The 26,104-nt window shown below is 40.7% G+C and overlaps 1 protein-coding gene across 1 annotated transcript in view; it reads right to left on the bottom strand.

Annotated features, from left to right (window-relative positions):
* LOC119649842 (neuropeptides capa receptor) overlaps positions 1-26,104 on the bottom strand; it is a 131,295-nt gene that overhangs the window by 52,219 nt on the left and 52,972 nt on the right. The window contains exons 3-6 of the mRNA XM_038052186.1: positions 13,067-13,157; positions 12,799-12,998; positions 6,746-6,922; positions 6,583-6,654 (exon numbers count right to left, since the gene is read on the bottom strand). Of these exons, the coding sequence (XP_037908114.1) occupies positions 6,583-6,654; positions 6,746-6,922; positions 12,799-12,998; positions 13,067-13,157 (540 nt within the window). The remainder of the gene's footprint in view (positions 1-6,582; positions 6,655-6,745; positions 6,923-12,798; positions 12,999-13,066; positions 13,158-26,104) is intronic.

Genomic DNA, 26,104 nt, shown 5'->3' with positions numbered 1-26,104 from the left:
TGGAGTCAACCTGTAAATTGCCTTAAAAACAGCGACATGCAAGGGACTCGCCTGATTCTTGCTGTAAAATAAGCGCGGAGCTAGTTGACCGGCCGAAGATGTAATGCTGCAACGTCAAACGTTCCTATCTCCTATATTAAGGGATGGGTTCAATCGCTCCATAACAGAATTTGGCCATAGTAGTCCTATTTCTCTATTTTCTAGTTCGGTTTTTGTTCAAGGCATTATTCTGAATAGATATGCCAGTGAAGGTATAGCAAACACATTCAGTGTCTTTTCTAAATCTTCTAAATCACCAACTCGAGCATGCGTTCGCTCGCTGAATTGCGAAACGGAAGTCTGCCTCGGTCTAGTTTGGCATGCGTAGCCAGTAGCTATGAAAAGGGATTCAGTGCCATACAGAACGAAACAGGACTCAACGAATTCCCTCGGAAAATGCCCCGCTATATGCGTATGGGCTCTGAAGTATTAGTATCCTCAGATGGATGCACTGATAAGGTGGTATGCCATCCGTCCATGACTGTCGCCAAAAAATTTATTAATTTGGGATCGATGCGATACAGCTGGAGGGCATCAATTAGTCAGGTATGCGGGATGCTCTCAAAAGCCTGTGTGCAATCGATATACCAACCAAACAAATTTCTCTGGCCTCTAGTTGTCCTTAAACCACCGAGTCGATAATGAATTGCTCTTGCAACCCTTTGATATAACCTGGCAGCACTTTTACTCTTCGAACGGAATGTAGTCAGTGTCGAGGTGCGCAATGATCCTTCCACTAATAATGGCCGTTATGAATTTTTAGCGGTTTGTTAAGTAAGTAATCAGTCTTGTGTCCTGGGGGTCCTGCACCGTGTCCTTTGGTAATCGAATAATGACCTGATTTGTGTGTGTGAATAGAATGTGTTTACTGGCAAACTTTTTATACCAGAAATTCTGCAGTTCTTCGAGCTGGTTACGACTTGTCAATCTTCCTCTGCGGTAAAATGCCTAAAATTCATGCAAATAGTAATAGTATGGCAGGTGCCTTCAATGATAATTCACTCGGCATGCAGGGCCCCCAAAGTCCATCCCAATATTCGTTCGCTTCCGTCAACAAGAAACTGTACTGTCTGCATGTTCTGCAGGGATTGGTTGAGTGATCTGAACAAACTACGCTGGTTCCTCGCGTACGTTACATTCTCAACACTTTCGACATACTGTCGCAACCGAACGCGTTCGATAGAAAGTTCCCGCTCTAAAGCGGTGTTCACAATTTCAATTACGTCTCATTGAGGAGTCATAGTTTCGGTAAACCTTTTGTACTTTATATTTCACTCATAGATATGATTTAAATCGGTCTAGCACCCTCTGACGTGCAATCTGACAGCCGCAACTGCCCATCAATACATAATTGATAGTAGTTGCAGGAGTGAGGCAATCATATCATTGATTTAGAATGAAGATAGAATTTTCGGAGTTGCTGGAGAGGCATAGAGCTTGGGAATACCTGATCTACGCAAAGAATCCGTCTCCAAAAATTCAACACACACTGTTTTTAAGGAGCTGCTGTGTATTAAGGAGGGAGTCAAATTTGAGAGAGAACTCAGTAAAAAACAAGGCATGTGGCGAGTTTTGACCGGATAAAGTTAAGTCTTAGATATATCGGTGGAAATATCGTGCACTTTCGAGAGTTTAGATATTTGTACAAGTTGAAAAAGCCTAATAGGTTTTTAGTAGTGGACCGATTTTTCACAAAGTCTTTTTATTTGGAAGGTTTCGTGTAATATAAAAGTTTATTCAAATTAATTCATTGGCTGTGGCTCTATCACAGGCACTCTTCTCAGAATGTGCGGCAAAGGTATCGATAAGTTCTTATCAAGTCGCTCTCAATTTCGAAATTAGTTGTAAAGAGGGGGAGGGCGCTTTCGGAGACTGTAGTTGTATATGCTATGTTATAAAACACGATACTACTAAGTTTGTTGAAAATCACAGTATAACTGACAAAACGTAGCTTGAAACCGTCTCTTTTGTGCTTATCGCGAGCTACGTGCAAAAAGAACAGTTCCGAATACAAAAAATACCAAAAACATTTTATACCTCAAACGCAGAACTCCCGGTTGAGCGGTTAACCAGCGTCTAAATGATTTTGGAATAGCAGGAGAGGAAGAAACTCACTCCCAACGGAAATATGACTGCCATTAGGGATGATCTTCCAAAGATTGCGAAATGCAACACACAGGCAAAATCAAGAGTGTAGTTTAAGTGAGTTTTAGTAAAATTGAAGTGTCCGTAAGGGAAGAGGAGAATGGAATAATTTATTGGCAAGAGGTGCACGGCGAAGGACAAAGTAGCCTACGAGGAGCTCCGAATTCAAAATCTTAGCCAGCGAGGTCTCCGAAATGCAGATAAAACAATGTTGGATAGACTAGGTAAATGGATTCAAGCGCAAAGACTTGTTTCTTACACCTCTCACATTTTTTTTAGAAAACTCTTAAACCAATGAAAGGTTAATTTATAGAGTGTGAGAGTAGGTGGGTGACACAGAAATTTTCTGGTAGTTAGTTTTATTGGTAAGGTTTTATGAACAATACCCGTTGTCAAATGATGATTGGTCGTCGGTATCGAAGACGTGAGGATACGTCACTTTTAAGGGCACCATTACACGGCCATGGATGTCTTCTTTCTTCAGTTTAACATAGAAGAGGTGTATCAGAAGACATAACTAGCCTAGATGCGAAGAATTCCTTGGCTGGTTAACTGCCTAGCTAAAGCGGCCATTGGAGTCAGTAGAAGAGAAGCTCGAATTAACTGCAGGTGTAGATTGGAGCCGATGCAATGCCAACAGGTTGATTATAGGGCACTTGGTGTTATTATCGCGGGTAAATACCATAACCGCCTGGCAGATTTGCCGCTGGAAAAGTGAATGGAATCATTGAAGAAAATTAACCAAACACGTACACAGCTATGACATCATTAGGGATCTTCGGATAGATAAAAACCAGTTCTAAGCCATTTAGAATAGAAATGGTAATAAAGAGAAGCTTAATACTTGAGGTGTTCACGAAATAAGCAAAACAAATTGAATAAAATGAATTTAGGTAGGCAAACGGCCGATGATGCGAGGCCAAGCAGAATAATTTTTGAAGCTGGTGGGAGGTTTTTTGAGCTATAGGATGATACTAGAAATAAAATAGAAAGATTTTAGGTTAGCACCTTTTGACTTCTCCCTTTCTTCTTTTGCCCTCATTGCCAAAAGCAAAACATCTCTCAGAGAACCAATACGAAATTATCCTATTCCATGCGTGTGAGGAGACAGGCAGGAAGACCGTATACTGATTGTACTACTAAGTAAATATTGAGTGGTTATGATGTACCTATACTCTCTGTTTTTTCTGTCTGTTTGTCCGTCTGTCAGTCTATGTCCGTCACATGAACTTTTCTCAAAAACGACTAAAGCGGTTGCTTTCGGGAGCCCAAAGTCGGTTAGGTCCGGAATTTGGTTGATATCAATCGGCCAGTAAGTAGGCTGACCTGCTGATATGTGGTCAAGTTTGCTCCTTAAGGCTGCCTCATACAGTTCTTTACTTTTAGGGGAGACTAACCCTGAACCCCAGTGGGTATGCTTTACGTTGAAATCTCCAGTGGCGATGAATTTGCTCTCTAAGTCTTGAAGAGTCTTGAGTTATTTCATGTCGTGAGCGGCAATAAACCGATGATATGATAAGTTCTGCCCTAGGCATAGCGAGGTCGCTTGAATGAAATTCTTATTAGTTACTTCCAATGGGTAATGTTTGTGCTGGCGTCTAATCAAAATCGCTGACCGGCATCTGACTTTCTCTACAGGGTGTTTAGCATCATAAAGTATATCGCCGAGAACATTGAATTTCTTAGTTTTTTCTGTGAAGTGAGTTTATGATATGAGAAACAGAGCAATGCCATTAGTTTTCAAGAAGAGGAAAACTTCAGCACTGGATTGGCTTAGGCCGTTTACATTCTAATGGGCATTTTGATGATATTTATTTTTTATTTAATAGAATGTGCAACATCATATTTTGGGTCTTTATTAGTTCCTGGATCACGGTGGCCTCGGTTTTTCACTGCATCGGCAAATCACACTCCAGGATGAATAGATGGGGCTGGTTAGTTAACGGAGCTAGCCAGAGTTAATGATTTTCTTTGTTCTTATTCTCATCTTTGAACAGGCAACGTGTTTTGCTTCAGGACTTATATACTTCACATCCTCTATAATTGGGAGTATGGTTTTGTCCACAGTTGCAGCATTTCCTGTCTGCAGCATCTGTTTTATTATTTTATGGAATGGAATTCTCCGCATATGACGTTACTCTATTATTTCATTAGGATCAGCTTCCGGTTCAACGCTTTTGATCACAGATCACAGACCTTTGCTGCTCTTAAGCTGGTATGTGTAGTATTGCCATTTTCCGTAGCGAAATTCTTGGTTAGTTTTCTAAATCCATCCTCAGAATAGGTTTGTATTTTCGTCTCGTTGATCTCTCGCTTTTTCATGGGAACAATGAGGGAATTGTTTTCCCAAGTATTGCTTGTAATTTGACCACCAAACTTTTGGTGCTCTTCTCACAAAGATATATCGAAGGGGGTTTAGCTTCTGGTGCCAAAAATTGGAATCGATTTTCACTGGTTTAGCTCACGTGATATTATTTCCGTAGGTTAGCACGAACTCCCTTATTTGTTTATTTTTTTCGGATCCGGTGCGGGTCCACACATCGGAAAGGACACGTGAAAGTTTGGTATAACGACATTGAATTGTTCAAAAGACCCCTCACGGAGTCTGGCTAACACAGTGAGCTTCCATTCTGGATGATCGTGCACTTGTAGGTGCAATGATGTGTAGGATGCATCTGTTTTTTCTTTTGAGAAAACAATTGAATATCTGCTTTTTCTCCCTTTTGAGGGTACTTTATTTTTATGAATAATTAGAACTAAAGAACATTAAAGAAAATCTATTCACTCTAGGAGTGTAGTCCGCATCAAGAAATACGTGCCTTTTCTATCAGGCATACGTCCTCTCCGTATCTAGCCCGCTTCAAGATAAAAGTCGAATATTGTCCTTTTAAATCTTATGCTATTTGTTACGGTATCTGGGTACCGCAATATAACACACGGCTTCTCTGACATAGCGAAATTTTGTGATGAGATTTCTTCTTTGCATGTGTTACGCTATGTCCTAGAGAAGGTAGTATTTGAACATCAATATCGAAAACTACGCACGTATTGTCAAAGTGAATATAATGATTGTTCGGCAATCGGGAGTCATAACCAAAATTTTGTTACTTATCTAAAGCAACCTAATAGTACTAAAGTTCCTTCCAGGATGTTCAACCTGTTGCGCCACAGATAATTTCCCATGGGAGGGCACCAATTGCAATTCCAAATACTAGCAAACTCCTTAATTGAAATCCGAGTAGCTTTATAATAAAATTGATGTCCGCAAATGAACTTACATAGCTCTCTACGCAGTGGAATTACCGTCAATTAAATTTCCAATTAACCTACCGCTCTCAAGAGACAACTTTCTATTGTGATCCCTCTTGAATGTCGAGTAGGTACAAGTTACTCCTACTATGTAATTGAGAAACCTAGGAGTAATTTTCGGAAGTTATCTTTTGGAGCATTTCGAGATTATGGACGATGAAAAGCAGTCGCAATTTCTTGACAAAATATCAGAAGAGTCTAATATTTCCGATTCGGAAATATTTCAAGTTCAATGTTCCAGGAATATTAGGTAATTCAAATACTGCACTTCAGCTAACGATGCCATTTGTTTTAAAATTTCTCTTCCAACTGATCCAAATATTACAGCCGTTCATATACAGCCCACCCACGGCCTGCCAATGTATACGAGTAATTTTATTCGTTGTTATTACGGTTCCGTATTCCGGAGTTTGTCATAAAATGTAAGCTTCATGTCGACTGGCATCTATATGAATGTACCACATGTGAACAGTCCCACACTGGGCATTGCTGCACGAGCTCCTTCCACGGGGCGCCATATCGAATTATCAGCAACTGCTGACTGGCATAGGAAAACTGATGACCCATAACCCATAGAAGAGTGTCCGATTGCCTTCTCCTTTTTCCATCGTTCTACTTTAAAAAATAAGGAAAATGTGAATATAATTTCCCTAAGTAAAATACACTCTAAAAGCTCTCGGAAAAGACTTAAGCCGACAACCACACACTGTTGAAACTTTCCCGAAGACAGGGACGGAATAAAGGGTGAGATCCTTGGAGAAGAGTTTTTACATATGTGAAAAGAGTCAGAGGGATGTGTCTAGCCTTGGATGAGTCTGATGGTTTTTACTTCCACAAATTTAACAGAAAAAAATGAAAACTTCTATCAACTATGTTTCGAGCTCAGAGTCCACAAAGCCCCGTTTAGTCGCACGTTTAAAGCTGTAAACCGTTGAACATCCACTTTAACACAGCACATTTACTCAAATTGACTCCATTTTCTCCGTAACCCTATTTTCCGGCAAACTCAATAACACACAGAAAGGATGAGCAATTTGTTGAAAGAAAATGTGATTTAAATTTCCATACATTAGAATTTGTTGAACTTACCCAACATTCGAATAATAGCTTTGCGTGATTGTTGGTGCCTAGACTCCTTATGCATTGACCCTTGCTGAACACCTAAAGGACAAGAAAGGAAGAGTACAAGATAAAAATAGCACTCGCATAGGACGAGCATATTCTGCACGAAAATGCTTGTAAATCGTATTACCCAATGCTATACTGTGTCGTGTCCTGGACCTGATGCGGCATCCCATGCGTCCATATAATATCACTATAAGAATCATAGGAATTACAAAGAACAGGCACGAGGACAGTTCCCAGAGGGGAAAGCCGGGCGGGTTCTCCAGCATCGCACAAAAAGCTGAATCTAATATCGTCGAATTATCTGGAATAATATTACCGTATGAATATGTACCATGTGTGACCAACAGTAGTAATAATTGTATGTAGATAGAGTAGGTTTTAGACAATGGGGATTAAACAGACATGATGACGCAGTAGGTGATCCGGAGATAATGAAATCACAGTACAATGGGATCCGCTCCGCCGGATAAAAGTAATTTTATAGAATTTTAACCAGAGTCAGACAGCTCTGGAGTCCAGGAAACTTTTCAATTACGCTCATAGCATCACGAAGGACATTAGGAAACTGGGAAATGAAACAAAATAAACAGATAACGAAGTTTAATGTTTGAATCGGATTGAGGGTCTAATTTAAATGGTTTGAATTTAAAGGTGGAAGTAAGATATGCCTTTCACTTGATTTTCCTCCTACCTTTATTTGAACTACAAATATATATATATATATAATGTCAGGACATGGACAACGAAATATCCTTTGGTATTTTCTTTTTGATGGCTTTCTGGACAGTATTGTTGATAGCAAGTGTGGTCATTCTGCAAATATAGCACGCTCAGCAGAAGAAGAGAAAATCAAAAATTGAATTCTCAAATGTGAGTATCCCTCTCGGAAACGGTATTTGGGGTCTTCAGGGTGAGCGATTTTTCAAACCTAGGCGATAATTGCAGCGTTAGTATGGTCTTTCTAGTGTTTTTGAGTTTATACAAGACAAGATACCTTCGCTCTCCCTTGGGATAGGCTGAAGTAATTCATTAGTACACTAAGAGTGTCCAAACCATGAATATGGAAGCTACGAATATTGACACTCCAAATGGTAAGAAGCCACAGATTTAGAATCCACCCCCGACTTCGAGCAATTAAGTCGCGGTCGGGGACCGGCTTCTTAAGACGTTATCTGATTCACGCGAGATTTGTTATTTGTTTTCGATGCGGTTAGAGAATAAAAATAAATTTGAACTTCCACGTTCTAAAGGAAAAGGACTTGCTTTCAATTAAACAAAAGCTTATTTTTCGGAATTTGTATCGTGATTTGACGTCGGATACCAGTCGGCTCAGCTGTGAATGAATACCTGAGTCAAATCAGGGTGATAACCTTGGGCGAGCGTAATATTGACCACATTGCCTCCTACAGTATAGTGTAGTGTACCGTTAAGGTCTTGAATGAAGTGCTCTAACACACTTCAGGGCCCTGATCCAAAATGGATTGTTGCACCAACGATTACTATGATTATTATTACTTCTCGGCAGTGCAACCGTCTAAGGGGGTTCAGAAGCTGTGTGTACCTGGCTTTTCTTATAAGATTGTATTTACACCTTTGAACGCCTGTTACGTTTCCGGCCCGTGCCGGTTTATATGAGTCAGCATATTTTTTATGTAGATAATGTTTAGCGTATACATAGCTTGCGCTACTAGAAAAATCTGCGGAAGATACACTTCCCTTCGCCAAAGAGGAGAGCACATAATGAGAAAAATAGTAAACCGTACTACTGTCTCATGGTCTACATCTCCCAGAAAACGAAAGAGGAGATACGGTAGAAGGAAACTTCTGCGAAAAAATAAAGGGACTACAGGCTAGTTCTTGCCTATCAAAACATTCTCTTCTGCCCTTACCAGGAAAAGCAGAAAATAGGAAAGTCGACGTAGAAAGGAGAGCTATCCCATAACCTTAAAAAATTGGTAAAATTTATCGTGAAAGGCTGCGCCTCCTGAATATCTGAGAAGTATCGATATGATTTCTCGTGGATTTCGATTTCATCCACTCAATTTAGTCGTTACGCCATCCTATTAACATAGTATGCTGGTGCCAAGCTCAGGTAAAGGAGGAGGGTTTGAGGCAACGTACTCTGTACTATCCTTAGCAAAACAAAAATAAAATGCTGAGATCAGGGAAAGAGATAAATAGAGTATAGTTGGAGTTATTCTACTATGTTAAATCCTACCCGATCCCTCTTGGTGACATTCCCGGCGACAGGTCGACCAAGAATATGCATACAATGTCGTCACAAACATGATGATCGGATTGAGTCACAAGCCTCGGAGAAATGCTAGGCCGTCCACTTCAGTCGACGCGGCAGGACGGGCAACGGCCCTGTCGAGAAATGGGCAAGGGTTCTTGACGCATCGACGGTGTCAGGACGTAAGCAAGTTAGTCCGCACACAACGAACAAAACAAATACGTGTCTGCAAGCTAAATGTTGGTACCCTAACTGGAAAGACCGAGGAACTCGCAAGAGCCCTTCGGAAAAGGCACATTGATATCTGCGCTCTGCAAGAAACCCGATGGTCTGGTGCCAAAAGCTGCGGCATTGAACGCGAACGCGGTAAAAATGGCTACAAACTTCTCTATTTTGGTAACCCACACACTCAATATGGTGTTGGCATTGCCATCTCAGAGGGTTTCCGTGATGTCATTAAAGAAGTCGAACGATTTGATGATCGGCTAATGAAGCTCGCCATTATATCAGCTGATCGCACTATTCACTTCTTCACCGCGTATGCACCACAGACAGGTCGACCTGATGCCGAGAAAGATGCCTTCTGGCAACTTTTCGATGAAAAGACTTGTCACGTGCTTTCTGACGATTATATAATCATTGCCGGCGACCTTAATGGTCATGTGGGTGAAAAGGCAGACGGTAATAGGTGCCATGAGGGAAAGGGGTTCGGAGCGCGCAATGAGGGTGGCGAGCGTATAATCGATTTTGCGGACACCCATGACCTTGTACTTATGAATACATGGTTCATCAAACGATTGTCTCATCTTCCCACATTTTATAGTGGGAACAGTAAAACGCAAATCGACTATATTCTCATAAGACGCCAACATTTAGGGTTATTCAGGAAGGAAGAACACCATCTGACTGGCAAGAAAGTACCACTGTTCCAATATGGAAAAAGAAAGGTAGCCTAACAGAATGTTCAAATTACCGTCCGATCCGGTTACTTTCCCATACCATGAAGATTTTTGAACGCGTTCTTGACAACCGTATTCGCGAAATAACCGCGAATCAAGCCGGATTTGTCAAGAACTGCGCAACTATTGACACAATATACGCTGCGCGGTTACTCATGGAGAAACACCGTGAGAAGCATCATCCTCTTTACGTTGCCTTTCTGGATCTAGATAAAGCGTTTGACCATGTACCACACGAACTCATCTGGTATGCTTTACGACAACACTTCGTGCCAGAAGAACTCGTGCGCTGGGTTCAATTGCTCTACCACGATCCGAAAAGTTCGAAGTATGGCGGGTGTATCAAAACCGCTTCGTGTCTCTCTTGGTGTTCATCAAGGAAGCGCCCTCTCACCACTCCTCTTTGTTCTTGTTATGGACATTGTCACACGGGATATCTAACGTCCAGCGCCCTACACACTGCTTTATGCAGATGATGTTTTCCTAGCATCTGATTGCAAAAATGATCTCGAGCAACTTGTTCAAAAATGGAATGATCGCCTCATGCAACACAGTTTAAGATTGTATTTAAACAAAACTGAACGACCAGGACTTAGCTGCGATCATCTTACAATACCAGGTTAATGATGAGAGGAGTTGTCTCGGTGTACCTAAACTACGGTTTTCTTGCGGCGTGTGCGGAGTGAAGTGGCTTTGAATTCTTAATAGGTTATGATGTGAACCCTCAACACATTTGTTGGGCGATTATAATTGATTAGAGCCGGGCGAGTGCTAGACGCAGTCTCATTGTCAGTTTGATTATTACAGGTGAACACACTGTAGAGACAGAATCTAAGAACGCTGCTTGGCAATGGAGTGTAGCTCCCTGTGTAACTAAGGCACCTAGGGCGTTAGAAGCTCAATTGGAAACAATGAGACCCACACTTTTAGAATGCTTTTTAAGAGGCTTGTACTACTGTCCGAGGTGTAAATTCGGTAGATCGGTTCCCTGGTAGAATTGAGAAATACAAAACCAATCAGATAGGGTTTGAATCGGACTTGTAAAAGTAAGACGGATAAATAATAGTTAAACTACGGAAACTCGCTGCGTGAATATAAAAGACTTGTAAAACGTTCGAAACGAGACTCTTTTAGTACATACCACGAAGGGCTAGAAGGTGACAAGGAGCCAAGTATTATTATTCAAACTGAAAAAACAAGAGACAAATTAGTTTTATAACATTCCCGCTAAAATGCCTTTCGAGACTGGTTGAGGGCAACATGCGCGCGGGGATGCTGTTGTCGTACCAGTGTGGAAAGTCTTGTAATTCTGCGTCCCATTTCTTAACTACCCAGCTAGATGGAGCAAATCTAAAAGCTTTTGATCCTTCCCAGGACTTTGTGAGTTAGCCAGGTGTTGTTGATATTTTAGCTAAATGGATTTATGCTAAGGCAGAGATTGCTTTGAAATATTGAAAGATGTAAAGAATAACCCTTCAATTTTCCAAAGAAGTGAAATATCTGGAAGTTATTTTAAATAAAAAGGAGGATGTCGCAAAGTGCAGCAATTATAGAGGTATCACGTTGCTATGTACCATCCAGAAGATATTCTCCCCTCGTTCTGCAGGCCCGGTAGCCCCATACACCCAGACCCAGCGTCTTTCACTTTATTCCAGGGAAATCAGCTACTTATCAACTAAAAACTATTGGAATATGAACATCAGTTGCATCGTTTTTCGTTGACTGCAAGGCCGCCTAATAGCATAGCCGGAATAAAACTATACATTGCCAAAAAATATAAAAAAAACTATCCTGACCCTTACCAATATGCAAAAATAGATAAAAGCAGCAGGATCACTTTAGAGATCCGTCACCATCACGACAAAGATATGTCCTATGATGCATTCTTTTTAACCTCGCCCTGGAAAAAGTGATCCATGATGCTTCTTCAAGTGCATCAACGCTGACCTACTGCCGATACTGGCATTACGGGAAAAACACCCGAGATGTACAAGCTGCCTTCGCCCACATCGTGCAGGTAATGATCAACGGCTGCACATTATTGAAGGGGAGGGGGCACAACAAAACATTTAATAGCACTGGTAAACTGAGAACAATAAAGAAGAATACAACAGGAATTTAACTTTTTAACCGTGGTTACTCGCTTTTAAGGTGGAAAATCACAACCGATAATAGCTATGACGACCAAAAGCAACACAAGGTTGTTGGCAGCCAAGTGAGCCTGCTTAAGTATACGGAAACTGTTCCGAGGTATTACCAGAGCGGCATAAAACGGCAACTGATATCACACACACATGACACAGGGATTCGTCGTCAAAATTTAAATTCTTCTCGTTATTGACATTGTCCTTCATTCTACCTTGTGTGTAGCACCTATAGGAGTTCTATGTCATCTTTTACGTTGTTTAGTATTCTTCCAAGGAGAAGATGATACAATCCGAAAAGCTTCATAGGACAGGCGATTAACGCTCCGAGCAATGAGAATGGGTTACGGGAATGATAAGTTGGAGTTGATGAGACACTTACAACTTTTCGGTTGGGATCTCATTTGGAGTTGAATCATAAATTCGATTTATTTGCATATCAATATTAATGCACATTAAGCTTTAATAATGAAATTATCAAATAGAGAAATGTATTTTCTCCGCTCAGATCTTCCATCGAAGCAGTGCATTTCTAAATGCCCCTTAATCTGCGTTATATCGCCACTTTCTTCGACCTGATAGCGTTCCTTCATTCCCAGAATAATTTTCATTAAACGGGTTTTGTACACAAGCCAGCTGCTTTCGAGCATAATTTCTTAGAACTGAGAGTCATGGAAAATTTTCATTAAGTGCTATCATGTAGATAGCACAGCAAGTTTTAATCTACCCAACTTTCGGGACGCCATGTGGCCCAGACGGCCGAATGCAACAACACGAAAATCAAAATTAAAATGGGGAAGTATCCCCAAACAAACAAGATATAATATCATCACGTACTCACCCATTGGATATTTCAGATAGTCGATTTTTGTGAATACGGCGAACGGTGAAGCACTCACGAAACTTACAATCCAAAGAGCTGCCACAATCCTTACAGCACGCTTAAATCCACTCATTGTGTACAGATGTAAGGGATGACATATGGCCAGGAATCGTTCCATCGAGAATGCCACTATGGTGAGAACGGAGACATACGTTGACCTGAATTGAATAAATGCGGCTATTAGAGCGACGATCTTAGTGAGCAAGGATATAATTCATTCAATTACGCTTCAGATATCAAGGCTCGAATCTTGCAGAACGCCAGACCCATGTTGTAAGGATACTGATGCCAATACAAACTAATTTCATATGGTAGTCCTGAAATCGAGGAGAAAATTTATTAGATTACAAACACTATCAAATTAATGGGGTGAAAAATTAGATTTAGCTGACGACCTTCAATTGGTGGAGTTCGTGCTCTCCCGAAATCAATTAAACCAGTCTTTTGGAGGAATTCCACTTGAGTTGAGGATGTCAATATTTGCGGCGTATTTGAATAATTGGGAGTTGATTGTTAAGTAGGTGAATGTAATTAAAGTTCTTGAATGAGTCTAGGATCGTAAAACAAAGGTTTCTGTCGATGAAGAACCCTTGCTAAGATAAGGAAAATTACATACATACATATTTACATGGACAAGTAACAAAATTAATGGTGGGTTTACTGTAAAATCTTCGAGGATTTATTGTTGCCTACATTCGAATGTGCTGGATAGATTTTCACGTTAATCTAAAGCATTTAAGTTTAGAAAGTGTGTCGGCAATAAAGGTTTGGGTCTATATCTTTTTCAAATTAATTTAAGGCTTCCATCCCGAACAGTCATGTGCTTCATCTTTTCACTATAACAATAACAATTGAAGAAGCCTATAGTGCCGGAAAGTCGCCAGTAGCGGAATAAGAACTTATTGCTAAATATTTTATATCCTTTGGAATACTGTCCAAAGTATCTGTTGTTTCCTTCCAAACACAATACGAAATCCGCTCAAGTTTCAAACGTCAAGTCCGGCGCTAGTCTTACAATATAAATTACGTTTTACAACTGATGACATTTAACAGTTTGTTGGCTTACTGAAATCAAACATTTATTCTCCATTGTTACAGCTCGCATAGAAGGAAAACCCTTCCAGCCATTGGCCCAGAATATTTCTCCGTAGTGCGGGCCATATCTGTCTAATAACTCAACTCTATAACAACGTAATTCTCTAAACCCCCCCAAGACTCCCTGAATGACTATTCGACTTTATGTTTTTCTTGTTGGGTTAAAATATGCCCATTTATTCCTGACAGGTATTAAATGCGTTAATAAAGTACTTCCTTTATGAGTCTACAAATTAAAGCGAATGTATGTCGATATTAGAGAAGCATCCAAAGTTGTTTACATCTCGAACACCCACCTGTGCTCTAGATACGGCTAATGTGTATAGTTGCAATCCTAAATATTTAGAATATTCCTCAATAATACCCCGAGGATTTTCATATTAATTTTCCTGGAGCCAGACACAGAAGGAAGCCTGAAAGTTGTCGTGGGTCTAAGTGTGGTAAATCTTGTAAAATTCCCAACTAAAAGCAGTCACTTTGAAACCGCTCTTGTAAGTGCGTAGAGTGGAAGAATTTAATAGTTTAGGGAAGCCCAGAGCCATGCATTTAACGACACACTTAAGCTCATACTTGTACCGTTTAGGCGCTGGAATCTTCTTAGTCCCTCCGGGTCTTATCTAATAAAGCAAGAGATAAAGATGAGTGGCTTGGGATACCTTGTATACATATGATAATTATTTCGAGGAAGAATATAGCTACTTTAGGAAAGGGAGCAGCTTAAGATAATATTAGAGCACCCAAATCCAATAAATTTCCGGTAACTTGAATATCACACCAAAGTCGAATAAATTTTGTGGAACCTGTGAAGCAAAACAATATTCCATATGGGTTAACGTCAGGATTTCCTACGAATATAGTGGATAAGTAGGCATGATTTAGATTGTTGTAATTGTGTTGTGTTTTTGTGTAAAATAAAACCTGATTATAATGGCTTATCGTCTGTCCATCCGTCCGTCTATCTGGACTCTTGCAGAAGCGGAAACTTTCGAAAGCCATAGCGTGGAGCTTCAACTCGCTAAAACAATTCCCCTACTGTAACCCCACAGAATCCTTAAAAGCTCAACTCCATTTCTTGAATGCCCCGATTAGACATGGTTTTTTTAGGGGGTGGACCTTTTAGTTCATTGAAAGTACCCCTGATAACATTATTTAAAATATTTTCTACTTCCTTATATTCTAGCATATCCGAGGTTAGCGTCTCAAACCTTCTACCTACTCGGCCCATTACGGTTTCGAATGAAGTGCTCTAACACCCTTCAAGGCGTTGATCCAACCCGATTGTTGCGCCAGCGATTATTATTATTATTATTAACTACTCCCGTAACGGTCGTGCTTAGTGGTGAGTTCAGTAACTTAATTTTTTGTGGTTCAGACAAACTAGGACTCAATTTTGGGGATCAGATAGCCAAGATGAAGGACGCTTCAAGGTCGATTTTTTCACAGAACCGTTGATTATATGGGAGCGTTCCATCTCCATCTAGGCAATATCGATGAGCATCACCCCTGACGCTATTCGAACTGGATCTTTCAATATTAAGTGATTTCAACTCTTGGAACACTCCGGTGATGTACCGTAGACAACAATCCCTACTGTTCTGTCTAGACAGGTGCGGTATTCAACAATACTGCTATAGCTGCTTTAGATAGCGTTGACCTTTATTGAGAGGCATTGCCTCCGTCTTGCTCCCAACTATTCTTTGACTATTTGGACAGGTTCATTGGCTATCTACTTCATTTCCTGATTGTGGTTTTTACATCCCACTAGAATTTTCGTCGCGGGGAGTATCAACCACAGCACGCTAGCATACATAATGTTTCGTAACAAGGGTCCTGGCGCTGAACCTTTTGGCACTCGGTCGCTTATATTATAGGATGTGGTGTTCTCATTTCCGTCGTAACCTCTGACGAAGTATTTTTTCTGATTTTCAATAGATAGGAGGGGTGTTTTTTTCTGATATAGATCCCCCTCCTCCAGGCAGCTGACTTGAAATGTTGAGTGCGAAGAAATTCTTCGAACTGCCACTGCCTGGTACTCTTTGATTGGTCACATGAGCTTTTCACGATTGGGAGTAGTCGGTTATAATTAACTCCTTCAAATATGATAGCCTGCCCACTGCATTTAGTAGACATATATTTATAGCCGCCATTTACCCCTTGATGGGGTCCTCGGGATAGCCTGCTCGTCGGCCATCTTGGGAGGTTAGATTCCACTCCATGCTGCAGCCAGCAATGCATTTGTCGCCACTCCTTTTTGTGGTACCTTTTCACTGACACTTCCATCTTCCGACTACAGTGGTTACGAGTATCAAGGCTGGGCGACGACCGCTAGAGATAGTATCAAGCCAGCGTACTTCGATAATACGACGTAGACAGGTATTAACAAAAACTTGGAGATTCTTAGGATTTCCAAACGAGTGGAAGTAAAATCTGTAGGGACTGCAGGGAAAAGATCTGGGAAGAGGCGTCAAAATGGTTTTCCTTCGTTTGAGCGGATTGATAGTAAAGATAATTTTCTTCTGCTTCGAGCAGCATTCAATATTCACATATTGCGGTAGGTTGGCACATCATCTATAATACAATAGGTGGAATTTCATCCGATGTTATATCTCTCTCATTCTGTTCAACTGCTCATCATCGTTAATAATGAGCTTACCGCTAACGTCCCTCACAGGACTATCAAAAGCTTACAACCATCTGCAAAACACGGCTTCTCACGTTCTTTGTATTGCATGCTTATTCTTACTTTCCAAATCACAGGGCGTTTAGTACTAATACTCCCGTGGGAAAGCATATGGGTTACCTCTGCTTTTCACCTCCCTTTCTCAAGATAAGCTGAAAGCAGATCGCTGGACGACGAAAACGGTAACAGCACCAACCGTTTATTCCATAGTGATAATAGCAAGAGGTACTTTACGACCAAGAAAAAATTCAGGAGAATTTAATCAATTCTAAGATATTCGCCAATGCCAAAAACCGTACACGATAAAGTACAGGGAGAGAAAAATGGATTAATGTTACTAACAAAAAAGCTGAAAGAAGGAGAAAATTTCGAATTGAGCAAAGACGATTGTAATCTCCAGCAACGAAAATCTTATGTCCTATGCGGAGAAACCCAAAAAGAGCAAAGTTGAGGCCGACTTCTGGGGGAAAACGTCGACAGAATTCGATGAATCCAGAAGATGTTCGAGCTGAAAAAAATTCAATGGCAGCAAAACTGATGGCTGGAAGGAGAAATCCTCACTGCCTTGAAAACCAATTCAAATTGGAGGAATTCGGTAAAGATTCCATCCGCAGTCTGCCGTTTATGAGAACAGATATCACCCAGCCGCATTGGTCGATTCCATTGATTTGAATGGTGCGGGGAGAATATTGCTAAATATTGTAATAAGGACCTTAAGGAGAGGGGGAGGATCACCGCCACATTGCTGGAAGTGAAGAATGCTCGGTATTCAGAAATGCCGTGACTGCAATGAAAAAATGAGGTTTATTAAAATAAACATGAACTATTCCAGGATTTACTTAAGCAGACCACCTACGAATCTGAGATTGGAATCGAGGAGGAATGGAGGTATATGCCAGCTAGCGGTCTCGTTTGGACGAAAATAAGTAGTGTATGTGTGTACCATTGGTACGCCCCACTAAATCTGATACTGTCTGGATACAAATGCTTGACAGTTTTGTTCTCAACGCAATACGACGAATTGCAAGGGTGACTATCAGTGGCTTTTATGAACTCTTGAGTGGGATAGTGGAGAAGCAAATGCAAGAGGCGCAGGCTATTAGAAGTTTTCGCGCAGTTGGATATATCATATTTCTTATCATACCTTTCAGAAAGAGAATCTCCTTCAATCACCTTATCAGCCCTGCACTGGTATGTGGATGTTCTGATGCTTCAACGAGGACTACACCCGCAGCAATCACCATACAATCTTGTTTGAGCTATGGGGGGCCACAGAGTAGAACACCAGTATTCTGGAGACCGAGAAAGATTTCAGGTTAATCGCAAAGTTTGGATGAACAGACCTTCATAGTGCGGGGTGTCTATAGAAACGTGATAGGACAATTCAGGGATTGTAGATATCCGCAGATCACGTATCCTACCCTTTTTTTAAATTCTCCGAGGGGTTATTCTTCAACAAGAGGGGGCACTAACAGCTTCCATATGAGACATGTCTTCATGTAATTTTTCTCAAATTACTTTTTTCATATATGACGGATTTACAATAGTAATGATCTCATTATAATGAAATTTGGACAAATGATTCTTTATAAAATTGCGGAAAGTATGAATTAACCTTTGGGATGATATAATAGTCTTAAGGGTGCTTTCTTGTCAATAATTATTGATGTAGTGAAATTCGAAATTTGTTTGAACACGTGCGCCATTTACCAATGGCGGGGCGCACTAATTTGAGAAGCAACTCGCTCCACCATTCAGTAGATGGGGGGCTCTAGATGAGCAGAATATTTATGTCTTTAAAATGTACATATGTATCTCTGAAAGTTTGGAAATATGTGAAGGAATATTTTGAATTTGTAGCTATCTGCGAAAAAAAAAAAACGAGCAGAGAAAGCTCCTGACATAAGATAAACACAAAACCTTTATGCCTGAAGTGTTCAGCTTCCGGTAACCCTACTGGGGATTACCTTTGCTATTTTCCAAGTATCAGGAAAATTACCTATTTTCATACATTGGTTGTAGAAACGAGTTAGAACACCTAGAAAATTGTTCGGGGATTTTTAAAGATAAGTGAAGGGAAAATGTCGGAAAATTTATGATTTTTTAGTTTTCTAATGATTTTTCCGACATCTTTTATCTGGAAAACTCTCGGATTGTTTTCGGCATTGTTACGTATGTTAATCGTTAAGGCCACTTCTGCTTAAATTTTTTTATTGTTAAACTCTGAGGTAAATTGGTGTACTTCGCAGAACCTTCTCATTATTAAATTACCACTTTCAGTAGGAGTTTATGCAACTGAAGTGTGATCTCCCAAAACATTTATCCTTTTGCAACCCCAAAAACGATAATGCGCGTTAAAATCGCCGGCAATCTCATAAAGATCGTTTGTTAGTTAATTGTTGTTTATCGTCAAATATTTCAATAATAACATTTTCAACTAATTTGGTTTGAAGGAATGTAATGGATTTTTTAATCAAATGGCGACTCATCCACCACTGGTACTCAACCCATCTGACTTACACTTTCTCAAAATTCTGTTCATGTACGAACTCTGAGAATTTGTTAATTTTGTTACCTATTGATTGTGCATTCCAATTTAGGTACTTTACATCCCTTTTTTATTCACAGGCGTATTTAATTCCAATCTCAGTTATTACTGATAACTGATCCTCTTTGGACCTACACGATCTCAATGTAATGATTATTTCTTTCGTAAACAAAGTAAATAAGACAAGTAAACAATTCACGGGTTTGATTTAAAGTTGTTGCATCCAAACCCCCAGAAATTATACTTGAATATGTCGCTCCAGCTTGTATTAGTGCATTTGCAGCAGGGAATTTCGGCATTTTGATTTGTTGCTGGTGTATCATTGTGAAATTTTTGGCGGTTTGTTAATTTTCTTTTGAGGCATGTTCTTCGCTGCAATTTGCACATTTTTCTGGCTATATTCAACCGTTCCGTTAGTTTCGTGACTCAGTTCGTGGTTTCCCCATTGGCAGTTGTAACATTGAATGAGGGTCCAAGGAAAATGTACTTTGAGCCAATGGGCAGGTACACTAGCATATTCCAAGCGGAAATATACGCCATAGACAAATGTGCCTCCTTTAATCTGCAAAGGAACTACAGGGGGCAGAACATAGCTATTCTCACCGATAGCCAAGCAGCGATCAAGGCACTTAGGTCCCAGTAGGTGAACTCTAAACTGGTATGGGAATGCCTTGAGAGACTGAATACACTCGGCTCGTCCAACAAGGTCTGGATACTTTGGGTTCCAGGCCATGCTGGGCTGGAAGGCAACGAGGCAGCGGACGAACTAGCTAAGAAGGAAACAGGGACACCTTTACACGGGCCAGAACGCTTCTGTGGAATCGGTTTCATGGCTATGAATCTAAGAAATGAAGAGAAACGGTTGGGGGAACTATATTGGGCGGGCCTACCAGGGATGAAGATCCAGGGTGCTTATTGGGGTATGCGAACCCATGCGCACAAAGGATTGCTTAAACCTCACCAAAAAGAACCTCCGCATCATAGTGGGAATTCTCACTGGTCATTGTCGGCTAAACTATCACCTAGGGAAGCTAGGGATATCTCGGGCACTGCCTGCAGGTTTTGTGAGGAGGAGGATGAAACCTCTATACACGTCCTGGGACAGTGTCCGGCACTTGTGCAAAGTAGGTCGAGACATCCGGGAGAACACTTAATACCAGATGCAAAGCTGAAACATCTGGAAGTGGGGAACATACTAAAGTTCCTAACGGTTACAGGCCTGCTTGAGATACTATGATCAATAGGTACACTATAACCAGTAAAAGGGGCACAATAGTTCTTCAAGGACGCGGTGCGACTTTCCCTTAACAGAATAATAATAACATTGAATGATCACATCTGTCTTTTTGACATAGTAATTCTAATTTACTATTACGTAAAATCGTACCTCGATCGAATTAGAGGATATAGTTCAACTGCGATTCAAATCTGGATGTTTTCATTCTCACTATTTGAATGTCACGACAGAGAATATTGCTAAGTTTGATTTCTTTGAACAATTCTATATTTTGCGAATTGTTCACCACATATTTATTAATATCTATATATAATGCATGCGACATTATCATTATTGAAGAACACACATTTTGAGTCCTCATTCCCTCGCATTTCACCTATTATAAGAAAGAAGATCATTTCCAAAAAGTATTAATTGAACCCTGTCTTTTGATAAACTACATGACCATATTCTGCGAACAAAATTTTGACCCCTTTTCGCATATATGGGCAGCCCTCTCTTAGCCCAACACAAAATGATGCCACTCGTGGCACGTGTAGCGCTACATAGGCCACATACTCTCACCAAATTTCGTTATGATTGCGAAAACCCTTTCGGAGTAAATCTCGTTTGACAGACGGAGAGGTTTGCTTCACACAAAATCCGTCTGGAAACTATCATTACCATCATATGGAAGGAGATATGTGTCATTTTTACTTCTGGGATGATGATGATGATTTGCGGGTAAAATTATAAAATATTATGCTAAAACGCTATTTAACTTTAGTTAAAGATATATTGGAATGGGATACCTTATGATCCAAAAATAACAGGAATTTGTAAAAAAAAGGCAAAATTTTAAATTTTAATTTATTTCCTTATTTATTTAATTATTTAATCTATCCCCTTCAAAATACTCGCCTTGCAAGGCTATACATTGATGCCAACGGAAAATCCAATTTTCCATACACTTTTCGTAGGCCTGTTTAGGTATGTCTTTCAGTCCTCGCTGCGAATTTTCTCTTATGGATTCAATCATTGTAAATTTCGTTCCTCTTAATGGCAACTTGAGTCTGGTTGACAGGAAAAAGTCACACGGAGCCATTTTTGCTTGGTTAATGACATTAGTCGCTATCTGCGTTGGAAATCATCTCTTTAGTCACAGAAACTCGACGCTCGTTTTGAATAAAATTCAGTGTTTTTGGTACGAGACGAGAACTGATACGTTTCACACCCAAAACACCAACCACAATGTGTTCAGCCGATCCATACGAGATGCTCGATAACACAACAACCTCTCAGATTGGTACACAACGATTTTCCAACACGATTTGCTTCGCAGAATCGATATTTTCTTCGGTAACTGTTGGGCGGCTTTTACGACCATATTTAAATCTTTTGTACAATTCATATGTCTGTATACACGACTCTCCGAAGGCCACTTGCAACATTTCAAGCGATTCGGAACATGAAGTGTTATTTTTAACACAAAATTTGAGGCATTTCCAATTTTTCTTCCATAGTAAAAATTATCGCGCACCAATCTTTCGACTTACTAAAACAGACGGAAAACAAAAAATTATGATCCAATTGACGTCAAACTTTGACAAAATGTTGGAATTAGTGTTGTCAACGAGAATACCGATTCGTAAAGCGCGGGCTTTTAAAATTACAAATTCGGTTTATTTTTTGATTTATATTGTATATTTTGAGCTCTAGATTTCATATAGATGCATCATTGTAACTTTTCCAGATTTTCGGTTGGATAGGTTCTGAGAACGAGACTTGTTTCACTTTTTGCGGTTCACATTTTGGGCTTTTGCTCCTCTATGTTCTGGCCAATATCAAAAATAGAAAGTGCTAACTGAGCCCCTTCATTTTGATACTCCACGTGACCATATTCTGAGATAAAATTACAATGTGATTTTTAACCATATAATCTTCGAAAAACACATTTAAATCCGTCGCCCCAATTATCGCTCTTTTAGTAAAGCCAATCGAATGGCGTTTAGACCGGTAAAGGTGTGCTTCATTACGGCAGCTGACCTAAACCTGACATATGACACTTTACCTATTTGACACTGTAATTTCCAAATGACATGGAATATTGAAAAAATCACTTTACAAAAGTATTGTACATTATATCGGGATACAATTGATTACAAAAAAAAATCGATTCCTCGGGTACAGCGCACGGAATTACCTCTTTAAATAACACATAAACTGATTCTGAAACTCATATGCACTTAAGGAATACAACTTTGGGGCTTCGCTAACTGAATTAACTTGACCGTTGTAAAGGTATATTCGAAATGAGGATTTGCACAGGAACCTGGGAATACAAATGGTTGTGAGGTCATCAAGGCGCATGCAATTAAACGAAGTCAGCGATGCGTTCCTATATGAAGAACGAAGACCAAAACTAAGCAGATGAACCCAAGCTTGTCGAGGCAACTGAGAGAAGTTAAGCAGATCGACTTTCTCTCATAAACGATAAACTACCAAGCAACTAAAGGTTATGTTGAACAACCAGTTCCAGAGTAAATCAGTTAAGGTGCTGGAGTTGATCACAGCATCTTTCCTTACAAAGCGGAGCTGAAAATGAAAAGAAAACTACTGGATAGGAAGACCTTAGTCCTAACACTGCGAGAGGTGGACTTAGCCGGCAAAAATCTCACATTCTCAAGGAATTTTAATGATAATAAATCATAAACGGCTCGAAGAACTGGAGGGGCCTAGGTCTGGATCGGGTACAGAATTTCTGGTATAAGGGCACACTAGAGGCCAAAGAAACCTCTTTATTTGCTATATCGATTATGCCAAGGCTCTCGACAGTGTTCCGCATACCTAGCTAATCGATATCCTACATTTGCATCACGTTGATCCGAAACTAATAAAGCTTTTGGCGACAGCCATGAAAGGGTGACACACCACTTTATCAGTGCCTTCATCTCAGGGTGCCAATACCCTCAGATCCCATTCACATCCGGAGGGGCTTCTTTCAAGGGAATTCATTGAGTCCTTTTTGGTTTTGTATGGCACTAAATCCCCTTTAATGGCTACTGAATGATGCTAGAGGGTATGGTTTTGCAATAAAGTATGGTCTACGTGGTAAGTGCGAACTGACACACTTGATGTACTTCGAAGACATCAAGCTATATGCTGGTACTGACAACCATCTTAGAAGTGTGTTGCGAATAGTAGACATGTTCAGCCGTGATATTCGGATGGATTGGATTAGACAAGTGACGAATCCAAGCCATCCGCAAAGGTTATCACGAGCTACATGCAAGGTATAGCATTGGTGATCTCCACATCCCAGCTACCACCGAGACAGATTTCTACAAATACCTAGGCATTCTGCAAGGAACCCATTCTTGAGTTGTTGATCTGAAGGATGCTTTGCTGTCCGATTTCCTGCGACGTGTGAAGCTGGTACTGAAATCGTATCCCTCGGGGAAGAATAAAATAAGCGCATTGAATGTATTCGCTATCCCTTAACTGGCTTATGCATTCGGAATATTGCCGTGGATGAAAATCGTCCAGGAAAACGTCCAGCGGCGGATACGGACAACTATGTCCAAATTCTGAATGCATCATCTAAACTCTACCGTAGTGACATCCGAGATAGGGGCGTGGTTGACTTGGCGGCTTAACATCATCGCCAAGTCGGCCTTCCGAGCTAATAAAAAGCTGATAATGAAAGAACGCGTGTATATAAGGTGATTCATCAAAACCTTGCATACAAGCATGGGCTGATCACGCTAACATGTCCGATTTACCGATATGAGCTACAAGCAGTAATTGATAGTTCTGCTTACAGCATGTATTGGGACCGACAAGTTCTAACTTATCACCACATACCGCACACGCCTGACGTACTATTAATTGACAAGACGGGTCGGTCCGCGTATATTATTGATATCGCTATCCGCCATCGCGCCTAAAAACGGAATAAATTATACCAACTGATCCTCTAGGTTGAGGGTTGGGTAGGAATAAGAGCCTCGGACAGGACGGATTACACACCGAGGAACCCGGCAACGACAAAGGAGAAACGATTTGCGCGTTTTCTCATGGAACGTGCGCTCCCTGTACAGAGATGAAGCACCCGCAACTCGAAAACGTGTTCCAATATAGGGCTGATGTAACAGCGTTACAGGAGATGCGATGGGCAGGGACCGGTTTCCTGGAGAAGAGCCACTACACCATATATAATAGTGGCCATCCAGTAAACCATGTGCTCGGAGTAGGTTTCTTAGTCAGCCAAAAAATGAAGCCTGCCGTTATCAGCTTTGAAAACAGGAGGATGGACAGCCAACATAACGACGAAATCTATGAGCGATACCATGACCGTCAGGTTGTTGATTAAATCCGGCTCAATAGGTTACGGTGGGGGGGTCACTTTATCCGTATGGATGAGGATGATCCCACCCAGAAAGTCTATAAGGGCAATATCTAGTGGAGAAAAAGAAGACGAGGCAGACCCTCCCGAAGATGGAGCGATGGCGAAGGTCAGGACGTCAGACAGCTTTTGGGGATATCGAATTGGTGGACCTCGGCAGAAAATGCGGATATCTGGTATTCTTTACTAGGCAGTCCTAGACCGGGGACCGGTTGTTGCGCCGTTGATGATGATGATCCGCCATAATAGTAACATTGAGAGGAAATACGTGGAGAAGAAAGGGAACTATGAGCCACTGGTTGGGAAAATCAAAGAAATTTGGCATCTCGAGCGGGTGGTTGTAGTTCTCATAATATTGGCTTGTACCTACATCCGCCACAACTTCCCTTGATGTCCTGGAACTCTTACACATTCTGGTTCAAATTATGCCGAAGTACACCATTCTGCATACGTGTTCGATATTGCGAGGAGTTCTCGACGGATTCTCCCACTAACTTACCACCGGCCACCACCACCAGCGCCCTTTTAGCTTTTAAGTAGGTAGGATCGTTCGGGCCTAAATGCTTGCCACTTCGTGCTAGTATCCGGCATCTGCCGAGATTGTGACAACTCGTAATAATAACAACCGTTGGTGCAACAATCCAATTAGATCACATCGTAATGGTACACTACAGGATTACAAGTACCCTGTAAGATGCAATGTGGTAAGCATTGCTCTCACCCGAAATTATTATCGTGATTTGACTCAACTACTCATTCACCGCTGAGTCGGCTGGTATCCAACGTTAAATCACGATACAAATTCCATTGCCACCAGTGAAATTTGAACCGCGACCTTCCGTACGCCTTGTGCTATTACCACTCAGCTATCCGGACAAGGCACATTAAGCGAGAAGTTAATCTTTTTATGATTTCCAGCTCCATAAAAGAACATATCAAGTAACTCTGGAAGTTGTAAACTTAGGTGAGCACTGGCCCTAACTGTAGGGCAATCGGACTTTGTAAATTATTCTTATGTCAAAATGCATATGAAAACTCAATGGAAAGATGTCATCTAGAGGTAAAGTGTCGTCCTTTTTTGTGAAATTGCCCAATTTCATACTCGTACCCAGGAATTGACTCGAATTGTTTCCGTTTGGATTCTAAAACATGAATTCCTGTCACCAATTCCGCATGTGAGACTGTACTTTATGTACTTTAGCGAAGTTTCGCATGATGCGTAAAACTGGCCGTTCATCCCGAAAATACTCCATATTTACCACTGCATTAACATTCCAAGAAACCAATTACGAGCAAAACAACGTACTATTGTTGTTTACT

This window comes from Hermetia illucens, chromosome 2 (assembly GCF_905115235.1).
Source record: "Hermetia illucens chromosome 2, iHerIll2.2.curated.20191125, whole genome shotgun sequence".
NCBI lineage: Eukaryota > Metazoa > Arthropoda > Insecta > Diptera > Stratiomyidae > Hermetia > Hermetia illucens.
This window is presented reverse-complemented; position numbering and strand designations above follow the sequence as displayed.